We start from the raw sequence: 11902 nt of genomic DNA, 5'->3' as shown, positions 1-11902 counted from the left end.
ACATTTCTATGCTAAAGGCAGGCTAGCATTGTGGCACAGCAAGTTAAGCCTCTCAAATCCCATATGGGTACTAGTTCATGTGCTTCATGCTCCAGTTCTGATCCAGCTGCCTGTTGATGGCCTGGGAAAAACAGAAGATGGCCCAAGCACTTGGGACGCTGCATGAGCAAGTCCCAGATGAAGCTGCTAGCCAGAGGGAGGGTGGGACGGGGGGGCTTCATCCCAGCCCGGCCCTGGCTGTTGTGGCCACATGGGGAGTGAACCAGCAGAGAAGCCTTCTCAGTTCTTCCTTATCTGTCACTCTGTCTTTCAAACAATAAAACGTTTTTTAAAAAAGACTTATTTTATTTTTATCACAAAGTCAGATATACAGAGAAGAGGAGAGACAGAGGAAGATCTTCCATCCGATGATTCACTCCCCAAGTGACTGCAACAGCTGGTACTGCACCGATCTGAAACCAGGAGCCAGGAACTTCTCCCAGGTCTCCCACACAGGGTCCCAAGGCTTTGGGCCATCCAAAAGCAGAGCCTCTGGGATTAGAACTGCTGCCCATATGGGATTCTGGAGTGTTCTAGGCAAGTACTTTAGCCTCTAGGCCACTGCGTTGGGCCCCAAACTTTTTTTTAATAGTAAAAATTAAAAGCTCAGGGGCTAGTGTAATGGCTCAACTCGCTAATCCTCTGCGTGCAATGCTGACATCCCATAGAGGCACCAGCTTGTGTCCTGGCTGCTCCACTTCCCATTCAGGTCGCTGCTTATGGCCTGGGAAAGCAGTAGAGGATGGCCCAACTCCTTAGGACCTCACCCACATGGGAGACCCAGAAGAGGCTTCCGGCTTTAAATCAGGTTCAGCTCTGCCCTTCGCAGCCATCTGGGGAGTGAACCAGCAGACGGGAGATCTTTTTCTCTCTGTCTCTCCTTCGGTTTAAAATGTGCCTTTCCAATAATAATGAATAAATCTTTTTTTTTTTAAACGTTCTCAGCCATGTTACTATCAGGGAAATACAATGCTAACCAGTAAGCAATGTCAATACTAACCATTCAGAGTCATTCAAATGAGAGAAAACGCCAAATATTACCCGCAGCATCCATTTAAAGTGTACACACACATACCCGCCCCATGTTCCAGCAGGCCCATCCCTGGGTTTACATGTATATGTGGATTTTAAATGTTTTGCACCAAAATCAACCTAAGGTTGAGTAAAAGATACATGAAGTACAGGTCCAATTTTATTTGCAAGCATCCAGAGCAGGCCAAGCAAAGGATACGAGAGGTCAGGATAGTGTTTGTCCTTTAGAAGGCAACGAGGGGCTGTTACGTTGTGCACCAGGGAAGTATCAGATTCAATCAGGTCCAGGAAGCAGAGGCGCCACTTGGGCATTGACCTGATGCCGAGACTACACGCTGCGGCCCAGCAATTCCACCCTGGGACCAACCCAGGCACACCCGCCCCCGTCCCTGTGCACGGGAAAATTCGCAGCCCCTCAGCAACCCCCGACAGCAGAGCGGGCAAGCCGCCCTGGCCCAGGAAACACCGAATCCGCCAGGGCTTCAGCCGGCGGTCGCTCTGCGCACGCGCGCGCCGCGCCGCACGGCTGCCATTGGCTCAGTCGGGCGGCAGGCGCGGGGCACGCTGGGACGTCGGGGCGGCGCGGAGCTGCGGGCGGCGGCGGCGGCGGCAACATGGTGAAGCTGACGGCGGAGCTGATCGAGCAGGCGGCGCAGTACACCAACGCCGTGCGGGATCGCGAGCTGGACCTCCGCGGTGAGTCCGAGCAGGCCGCGGGCAGCGCGCGGCCGGCGCGGGGCTGGGCCTCGAGGCCGGGCCCGCGCCGCGGCCTTCCCGCCCGGCCCGGCCTGGCTTCCGGGGAGCGCCCACGCACAGACACGGCCGTGCGGGGCTCGTCGTGGTGGGCGCCCGCCGACCTCGGTGTCCCCCGGCGCGGGTGGGCACGCAGCTCGGAAGTGGCGCCGGCGTTTCCTTCCTCCTCTCGCCCGCAGGGATGCCCGGCGGTTAGACGCCGTCAGTGAGCGTCGGGGCCGGCTGCGCGTGCTCGCGGTCCTCGGCGTCCCCGCGTCCACTCGAGCGTCCTGGGCAGCCCAGAGTCTGCTCACACTTGGTCTTCACTGCTCTGCAGTGTTTGCCGCACGGAGGGGTTTGCACTAATCCCTCCTCCCCTGCCCCCTCTGTCTCACAGGGTATAAGATCCCCGTCATTGAAAACCTCGGCGCTACCTTAGACCAGTTCGATGCCATTGACTTTTCGGACAATGAGATCAGGAAACTGGATGGTTTTCCTCTACTGAGAAGACTGAAAACCTTGTTGGTGAACAACAATCGGATATGGTGAGCGCGGACTTTGCCCCTAAATCCTCCCGAAGTTGTGGGTGCCGCCCGTTACACTTGTACATTGTTGCTTGCTGAGAAAGGATGCTGTGCACTGGTTCGCTCAGCAGGTGTAGAGCAAGGTGGAGCGGGGCTGGGAGCCTGAGGCAGTGCTCCTGTGTCCTCACCACTGCCCCGCAGCCCCGGGTCCGAGCCCAGGGATTGCCTGCCCTGTGAGATGCAGGTGCCCTCGGCTGCCAGCCTCGCACCTGCCCTGTGGAAGGAGAAGTGAGGTACACTTTTCCTGTGGAGTTCCAGGAATTATTCTGATGTTGGATATTGGCCTACTTTTATTTGCATATTTTGCCAAAACCTATGCATATTTATGGTCTCTGTTAAAGAATATGTTGTTTTGTACATGTTTTGACTTCTAAAAATAGTTACCAAAGGCATTGTATTAAAACGATCCGTAAAGCTCCAGTAATTACTTTTTTTTTCTCACATATCTACTTCATGCTTTCTGGAGTTTTGTTTTATTTTTAAAGAGCTATTTATTTTTGAACCTGGCATGATAGCCTAGTTGCTAAATCCTTGCCTTGCATCTGCCAGGTTCCCATACGGGCACCAGTTTGTGTCCCAGCTGCTCCACTTCCCATCCAGCTCCCTGCTTGTGGCCTGGGAAAGCAGTCGAGGATGGCCCAAGGTCTTGGGACCCTGCACCCATGTGGGAGACCCAGAAGAAGCTCCTGGCTGCTGGCTCCAGTTTAGCTGAGCTCCAGCCACTTGGGAAGTAAATAAGTGGATGGAGGATCTTTCTCTCCATCTCTCATCCTCTTTGTAAATGTGACTTTGTTACTTTAAAAAATCCCTTGAAAGTTATGTATTTTTATCGGAAAGGCAGATTTACAGAGAGGAGAGATAACTGGCCGCAATGGTCAGAGCTGAGCTGATCTGAAGCCAGGAGACAGGAGCCTCCTGTGGGTCTCCCACATGGGTGCAGGGTCCAAGGCTTTGGGCCGTCCTCCGTTGCTTTCCCAGGCCACAAGCAGAAAGCAGATGGGAAGTGGAGCAGCCAGGAATGAATTGGTGCCCATATTGGATGCCAGGGCTTGGAGGTAGAGGATTAGCCAGTTGAGCCATCTTGTTGACTCATGGTTTGTGTTTTTGTGTTGTTTTGTTTTTTAACTGATTTCTAGAGTATGATTTGACAAAATTAGAGTTGTTTTAGACCTTTATGAGCTCTGTGTAAGTTTTATTGGAAAAAAGTTTTTATTGAATGCTTGTAGGTAATTGATCAGTAATGTCTTTAAAAACTAGAGGGTCCGGTGTTTGGCTTAGTGGTTAAGGCACTGCTTGGGACCCCCGTCCTGTCACAGCCCAGCCTCCTGCTGGCGTGTGCCCTGGGTTGCAGCAGGCGATGGGCCAGTCCTCCCCTCGGTGTGGGAGACCCTACTGGGGGTCCCAGATCCTGGTTGCTTCCTGCACCTTCGGGGGCATTTGGGAAATCAATCACTGGATTAAAGATTTCTTTCTCTGTCTCTCTTGCTGCCACCCTCCTTCCAAATGAGACACGACGGCGAGTTGGGTTTCTCCTGGGTAGAATCATTTCCTGTAGGCCTGCCATTTCCCAGCTGGTGCCTGACCGTGTCTCCGTGCCACCTGCGGACTGAAGCGGTGGCGTGTGCTGAGGGGCTCTCTACGGGGCTGGCACTTTGCCTTGGAGCCCACCAGCCAGCACAGGAAGCTGCCCACGTTGCCCCCTGGTCACTGGTCCTGCGGTTCAGACAAGGCTTCCTCCTGGTACTTGGTAGCCATGCAGGAAGGGTCTCGGCTGCTGTGAGCAAGCATGTGTTTCCTGCTCGTTGCCTTGCTCAGTTTTGCTCCCCTGAGTGTTTCTGTTGTGTTTGTCTTTCAGCCGGATAGGCGAGGGGCTTGACCAGGCTCTGCCCTGCCTCACGGAGCTCATCCTCACCAACAATAGTCTCATGGAGCTGGTGAGTTTATTTGGAGGAAGCTTACAACTGCTACCTGCTTCTTGGCAAACATTTCACATTATCGTCCTTTCCTTTCGTAAGTCGTTAACTAACTCAGCATCTAGACCTTTCTGGCCATCAATGTTACGGTGTCTCCTCCTGCCCCAGCTGGCCCTGTTCTGAGTCTTTTCTTTTTCCTGTGTTGGAGTCTTTTTGATGTTCCAATATGCTTCTTCCCCTCGCAACTCTCCCCTGGCTATGAGAAAACTTCTGTCTTTTCTGGAGCTGCAGTGTCCGTGTGGTGGTGCCAGCCCCAGGTGGCTGCCAGGATCTGAGCTGTGCTGCAAGGTGACCTGCACACTTGAGTTGCAGGATGTCCAGGGGCCGACTTACACTTTCAGAATTATCTTCTGTGTGCTTCATTCATAACAACATGGAGCTCATGCTGCATACAACCTCTTTGTAAGGGGAATGTTTCGTTTTAACACTGATGTCTGATTCTTACACCTGATGCATTTAGGGTTATTGTGGCTTTGTAGCCCATCCCTGTTCCCATAACTGGAATGATCTGTGTGTCCCTTCTTGGTGCCCAGCAGGGCCCCTGTGTCCTGGTCGTGCCCTCAGCAGCCTTGACCTCACAGTGTGACAGCCCTGAGGAGTGTGTCCTGAGGAAAGTGACAGTGTACTAACATCTGTGCCAAGATGAAGGTGTTATTGCATGGCTTGGGTTTAAATCTCCTTATTTATTTAATTCTTTGAAAAGCAGAGTTGGAGGGAAGGGCAGGAAGATCCTCCGTCTGCTGTTCACTCCCCAAGTGGCTACAGTGGCCATGCTGCGCTGTGAGAGTTAGGCGAGGTGCCAGGAGCTCCGTCCAGGTCCCCTGGGTGGGTGGCAGGGACCCGGGCACAGGGGCCATGTCTGCTGCTTTCCCCACACATCACAGGGACCAGAATCGAGACGTTGGCCAGGACAGCAGCCAGCGCTAACGGGTTGCTGGTATTGCTCAGTCGTGGTTTAACAGGCTATGCCACAAGGCTGGGCCGTTTGCTGTTTTTATCCTTAGCATCATTATCAGAGTTTAGATTTAGCAATATCTTTATCCTCCTGTGTGGTACAATGCAGTGATTTAGGTGTTTCCGAACCTCTGTACCCACTCATGTACTTCTTAAGCAGTGGACCAGCAGTCCATTGACATGTGCTAGACTGTGCGTATGTGAGAGAGAGAGAAGCTGTTGCTCTGCTGTCGGTTTGTCCAGCGCTGGGCCCAGGAGCTGCCTGCTAGTGCAGGTGGTACCTGGGAAATGCCAGTGTGCTTCCCGACGGCTCCCACCCTGTGCCCCTTCCCGCTTGCATCTCTCCTTTCTTCCTCTCGTTCTCTCTCACCCGGTTTCCTCAGTCTCCCTCTTGGAGAGAGTGTGTCCTGGAGGGGACACAGTTGCTGGTGGGCATCAGGTAGAAGCAGCGGGATGCTGAGGCTGTGTCCCTGGGTGAGCAGTCCTGTGGCCACTGTCCTTTATCTGTGTGCCTGTCGCTTGTCAGCCCGGAGTTCTCGGCTTCGTGGTGTTCCTTCTTACCTCTTGGGGCCTCTTCTGGCATTCTTGCAGTCACCTCACACATCTTGTGGCCTCGTAGCAGTGTCCCTCCTGGGGCCGGCATCAGGATTCCTGGGTAATAGCCCACTCTCTGGTGGGTTGTACCTAGGGACTTGCAGGGGTTTCTTGTTAGTTTGTTTGGCTGTGTTCATTGTACTGTTTTATGGGGCAATTTGGGAAGATAAAAAAAGCTACCCTGCTGTCCCCCCGTAGTAATCCTGTTTTTATGCTGCTCCTTGTCCTTGAAAAGTGATTGGAAGAAACTGGTGGGGGAGAAGGAGACACAGCTAAGGATGAGGAGCTTTCTCCAGAATGCAGCTGTGTTGTCCCTGTGTTGTCCTGCCTGATCCCGAGTCACACCCCTTCGCTGCTTTCTAAGACCATTTGAATTTGCTGTAGGAAGCCACCTTTTGGTTTTGTCTGCTGTTGAGACACAAGCTGTTGGTGCTGACACTTTGAGTGTAAGCCCAGGGGTATTCGGTATATTCTGTAGAAATTCAGCAATTGTGGTGTACAAGTTTTGGGTTGGATACTAGTGCAGTAAAAAGATATAAATCAGTATGGATACATGTTGTGGTTGCCCCTTCCGCTTCCGGTACCAGTGGCAGGTGGCGTTCGTGTTTACCTGTTCTCCATTCTGCAGGCTGACCTGGACCCCTTGGCCTCACTCAGATCGCTGACTTACCTAAGGTATGCAGATGGTTTTTGTTTTTTGTTTTTAATTCCTTTTATTATTTATTAAGATACCCTGCTAAATTGGCAGCATCATAGATATATTCTTTTAAGTAGAACGGATTTTCTTTTTTAAGATTTATTTTATTTTTATTTGAAAGTTAGATATACAGAGAAGAGGAGAGACAGAGAGGAAGATCTGTCTGATGATTCATTTCCCAAGTGGCTGCAACAGCCGGAGCTGAGCTGATCCGAAGCCAGGAGCCTGGAGCTTCTTCCGGGTCTCCCTCAGGGTGCAGGGTCCCAAGGCTTTGGGCCGTCCTCGACTGCTTTCCCAGTCCCTAAGCAGGGAGCTGGATGGGAAGTGGGGCAGCCAGGACACAGACCAGCGCTCATGGGATCCTGGGGCCATCATGCTGGGTGCTTTTAACTTATGTGTAAAAATTGTACATGTTGCTAACACGCTATGTGGTGTGTGTGTGTGTGTATATATATATACACAATTGTTTAATGCTCAGAACAAATAAAGACAATACATTAAAGTTATCTAGTCACCCTACATGCAATAATAGAATACCAAGACTTGTTTGTCTTGTGTAAGTATAACAAAGTGCTCATTGGCTGGTGTGGTGCCTTTACAGGCTAATCCTCTACCTGCCAGTGCCAGGCATCCCAAATCGGCACCAGTTTGTGTCCCAGCTGTTCCACTTCCTGTCCAGCTCTCTGCTTGTGGCTGGGAAAGCAGTGGAGGCTGGCCCAAAGCCTTGAGACCCTTCACCCATGTGGTAGACCCAGAAGAAGCTCCTGCCTTCAGCCTGGCCCTGACTCTTGTAGCCATGTGGGGAGTAAGCTACTGGAGGGACAGTTCTGTACATCTGGGTCTCTCCTGTGTGCAAGTCTGCCTTTCAGATAAATACATGTTAGGAACAACTGTCTCTGGAAGGCGTTTCTCCAGCTGCTGTGACTTCCGTTGCTGCGGCTGTGGGAGTGCTGGGCATGCTGGTCTGTGACCCCGTGTGCCTTGTTCCCTTGCAGTATCTTAAGAAACCCCGTGACCAACAAGAAGCATTACAGACTGTATGTCATTTACAAGGTTCCCCAAGTCAGAGTCCTGGATTTCCAAAAAGTGAAGCTAAAAGTAAGTATGCTCTTGCTTGTGAGTTTTCTGTTCTTCTTAATACTTTGTTCTTAATTTTTGTAAGTTGCCTAAGGAAGTGTGTTTTATTGTTTGTAAATTAAAGCACAGAAAAAAGTGTGGGAAGGAAAATGCTGAGTCTTTTTTTCTCCTCTCGTAATAGTGTTTATGGTAGGGGTTTAAATTAATGCTCTATTATGATTATGAAATGGGAGCGGGCCAACACTGGCAGGACGCCGGAGTGGTGCTGTGCCCGGGCTGCCCGGTCCCAGCGGGGAGTTTAGTGGGATGTGTGTTCAAGCAGCTTTACCTGGCTGATTTTTTTCCCTCCTTTATCAGGAGGTTTTGTTTTGTTTCGTGTTTTAAAGTTGCTTTGCTCCTTGGCAGCCCCTGTCAAAGCAGGAGAGGGCACGTCGCCAGAGGAGACATGACCAGTGTGGCTGCTTTTCATTTGAAATTGGCTTTTTGATATTTTGACCAGCGCAGACTGTTTGAGGAAAGTTCCCTTCTGTGTTTTCTGAGGAATGCATCGACATGCCTGTGGTATTCCTAATTCCATTACCTCTGTGTGTGGTGTCGCTGTAGGAGCGTCAGGAAGCAGAGAAAATGTTCAAGGGCAAACGGGGTGCACAGCTTGCAAAGGATATTGCCAGGAGAAGCAAAACGTAAGATACGGATGTCCGACCTCACTCTCCCTCCCCTTCAGAAACACTGTGGCTGGCAGCTTGCCTTGCACCAAGTCGAACTGAGCCTTGTGGCTGGTTATGTAGTCTTGCATTGGCGTGCTGATCATGCGTGACCATCATGGTCACTTGAAATTTGCACCAGGTTAGTGGGGCTGACGTTTCTATTTTGAGCCCGATGTTGCGTTGCCGGCATCCTGGTTTCTCTCCAGGACTGTGCACTGGGTGATGTTTCTGAAGGAGAGGGTCCTTGTATCAGTTTGTTAACAAAGATAAGATACTACACTGGTTGAATTACTTTCAAAAGCTTTTGAAAGTAAGAGAAGCAACTTCTCCAGAGCTGCATTTCACAGCAGCTGCATTCTTTTCTCTCCCCAGTTTTAATCCAGGTGCTGGTCTGCCGACGGACAAGAAGAAGGGTGGCCCGACTCCCGGGGATGTCGAGGCAATAAAGGTAACAACACGAGGGGTTTTGCGGTGCCATGAGGATGGAGTTTTGTTCTAACGTGGCAGATCATTATTTTCCATTGTCTTTCCAGTTAAGAACCAACCTAAATGTACTTGGCCAGACTTCAGCCTGATTTTGTGTGGGCGTCAGTAAAGGCGGGGGCAGCTGGGTGTGCCATTTTCTCAGGGTGCACCTTTTACTGTGTGATGCTGTCGGGGTCCTCCTTTTTTTTAACTTTCCATGAGGTGCTGTCCAACAAACCCCGTTGGATGAGTGCGGAATCCTGATTTTGTATTACCTCTCAAGTTACCCAAAAGCAGAATTCCAGTTGGCTAAGAAGCCACCGGTTTTGGAAGTCTGTGACTTGGCTTCTAGGTCGATTGCAGTGTTCACAGAGCCGTGTACAGTCTGGAAGGTTGCCAGAAATTTCTGTAGATGTTTTCTGGACATTCCCAGTCAGGGTAACCATCCATGTCTCTTGTCCTCTGTCCTCCAGAATGCAATAGCCAATGCAACGACCCTGGCTGAAGTGGAGAGGCTGAAGGGGCTGCTGCAGGCCGGTCAGATACCTGGCAGAGAGCGCAGACCAGGTCAGCTGGCAGCCTTGTGTCCGTGGGTGTCCCCTGGGGGTGCAGCTAGCAGCCTTGTGTCCGTGGGTGTCCCCTGGGGGTGCAGCTAGCAGCCTTGTGTCCGTGGGTGTCCCCTGGGGGTGGGCAGCTAACAGCCTTGTATCCTTGGGTGTCTCCTGGGGGTGCAGCTAGCAGCCTTGTGTCCATGGGTGTCCCCTGGGGGTGGGCAGCTAGCAGCCTTGTGTCTGTGGGTTTCCCCTGGGGGTGCAGCTAGCAGCCTTGTGTCCTTGGGTGTCCCCTGGGGGTGCAGCTAGCAGCCTTGTGTCCATGGGTGTCTCCTGGGGGTGCAGCTAGCAGCCTTGTGTCCATGGGTGTCCCCTGGGGGTGGGCAGCTAACAGCCTTGTATCCGTGGGTGTCTCCTGGGGGTGCAGCTAGCAGCCTTGTGTCCATGGGTGTCCCCTGGGGGTGCAGCTAGCAGCCTTGTATCCATGGGTGTCCCCTGGGGGACAGCTAGCAGCCTTGTGCCCGGGCGTGGGGGCGCTGCTCACCACGTACTGTGTTTGCTGTCCTGCAGGAATACGTGTGTGTCACTGCACATGCGCTCACTGACTAAGTGAACAGTGTCCCTGACGTTAGGTGACCTTTGGTTTTGTGGTTTTCTGCAGGGCCTGCTGATGATGGTGAGGAAGAGATGGAAGAAGACACAGTCACCAATGGGTCCTGAGTGGTACGGCGTGTGGGTGGCAGTAGACGCTCTTGAGCCAGGTCTTGCTCTGTGAATGTGGAATAGTAATAACTCATTAGTGTCAGCAGACTGGAACCTGGCAGCATTGTGGAAGTGTTTAAAACCGCTGCTGATAATTTTGTAATGTAAAATTTGAAATCTGAATGTCAGTTTTCTACAGATCATAAAAATAAAGGCCACTCACTGTGTTGCCAACATGTGTCAACATGGTATGTTTGCGGTATAAGGGACAGTGTAGTGGGGGTGTGTAGGACGGTAGGATTTCTGGGTAGGCTTCCTTGTCAACTGTGAAATACTTTAGATTTTTTTCTCATAAAATGCCCATAAACTGTGAGACTTAAGGATTAATATCCCTAGGGCCAGCGTTGTGGTGCTGCGGGTTGAGCTGCTGCCTGTGCTGCTGGCGTCCCACATGAGTGCCAGCTCCAAGTTCTGGCTGCTCCACTTCCAATCCAGCTCCCTGCTGAGTGCTGGGAAAGAAGCAGCAGATGGCTGAGGAGCTTGGTCCCCTGCTGCCCACACAGGAGGCGTGGGTGGAGATCCTGGCTGCTGGCTTCCAGCTGGCCCGGCCCTGATCATTGTGGCCACTTGAGTAGCGGCCCAGTGGGTGGACAGTCTCACTCCCCTTACTGTGCAACTCTCCCTTTCAGATGAAATGTGTAAGATGATATCTCTAACTTGGGAATCTTTCCTCACCTGTGGTCTTGCTTTGCTGTTTCAGTTACTGTCACACTGCAGACAGTTCAACTGGTCAACTGCAGTCCAAAAATAGCAAATGAAAAAATCTGGAAGTCTTTAGTTTGAAAATCTCGTGGTATACACCTGGGCCCCTGGCCCATGCTACCCACGCAGTCTGCACCCCTGCCTGCTGGTCGCTCGGTGGCTGTCTTGGGGTCAGTTCAGTTGCTTGTCCTCCAGTCACCCTCATTTCATTCAGGGTTCCCAAGCACAGAGTGCTGCCGCCAGGGCTATGCCAGAGAAGCCAGAGTGCCGTCTGCAAGTGGAAAGTTCCGGAGCTTTGTAGGAAAAAGCGTGTATGCGAGCGTTTAAAAAACGTGGGAAAATTAGAAGTTTATTTGGGGGATCAGTGCGGTTGCTCACTGGCTAATCCTCCATCTGCAAGTGCCAGCATCCCTTATGGGCACTGGTTTGGGTCCTAGCTGCTGCACTTCTGATCCAGTTTCCTGTCTGTGGCCTGGGAAAGCAGCAGAGGATGCTCAGAGTCCTTGGGCACCTGCCATCCACATGCAAGTCCCAGAGGAGGTTCCTGGCTCCTGGCTTTGGATCAGCTCACCTGTGTCCACTGGGGCTATTTCGAAAGTGAATCAGCGGATGGAAGATTTTTCTCTGCCTCTCCACTCTGTAAATCTCCTTTTCAGGTAAAAAGATAAATCCTTTTTATTAAAAAGAAAAAAAAGTTTTGGTGCAGAAAAGTTTTTTGAAATCCACGATTATGCATTTTGTGTGAGCTTCATGAATTTTTAAAGGAAGAGAGAGACTAAAAGATTTTCCGTCTGCCAGTTCACCCCCAACATGGCTGCAACAGCCAAGGCAGGCAGAGTCTGAAGTCTGGAACCTGAAATCCAATCCAGGCCTCCCAGGTGGATGGCAAAGATGCAAACAAGCCATCACCCCTTCCAGGGGACACACTGCAGGAAGCCGAGTAGAAAGCGGAACCGGAACTTGAACTGGGGCACTCCATTACAGCATGTTACCTCCCACATGGCACCGTAGCTGCTGCGGTGTCCATCTCCTC

At 51.6% G+C, this 11902-nt stretch overlaps 1 protein-coding gene across 1 annotated transcript; it reads left to right on the top strand.

Annotated features, from left to right (window-relative positions):
* Positions 1-1658: 1658 nt before the first annotated feature.
* On the top strand, positions 1659-10341 carry SNRPA1 (small nuclear ribonucleoprotein polypeptide A'). The gene is made up of 9 exons (XM_040969367.1): positions 1659-1767; positions 2201-2348; positions 4243-4321; positions 6537-6583; positions 7601-7703; positions 8286-8365; positions 8762-8837; positions 9328-9421; positions 10067-10341. Exons 1-9 carry the CDS (start codon positions 1686-1688, stop codon positions 10123-10125), a joined length of 768 nt encoding a protein of 255 aa, XP_040825301.1. The 5' UTR covers positions 1659-1685; the 3' UTR covers positions 10126-10341.
* Positions 10342-11902: the final 1561 nt, after the last annotated feature.

This window comes from Ochotona curzoniae, unplaced genomic scaffold, assembly GCF_017591425.1.
Source record: "Ochotona curzoniae isolate NIBS_2020 unplaced genomic scaffold, NIBS_Ocur_1.0 scaffold_4701, whole genome shotgun sequence".
NCBI lineage: Eukaryota > Metazoa > Chordata > Mammalia > Lagomorpha > Ochotonidae > Ochotona > Ochotona curzoniae.
This window is presented reverse-complemented; position numbering and strand designations above follow the sequence as displayed.

Coding starts and splice junctions, on each gene's coding strand:
- SNRPA1 (XM_040969367.1), top strand. CDS start 1,686: ATGGTGAAGCTGACGGCGGAGCTGATCGAGCAGGCGGCGCAGTACACC. Junction 6,584..7,600: donor AGATCGCTGACTTACCTAAG/GTATGCAGATGG, acceptor GTTCCCTTGCAG/TATCTTAAGAAACCCCGTGA. Junction 8,366..8,761: donor ATTGCCAGGAGAAGCAAAAC/GTAAGATACGGA, acceptor TTCTCTCCCCAG/TTTTAATCCAGGTGCTGGTC.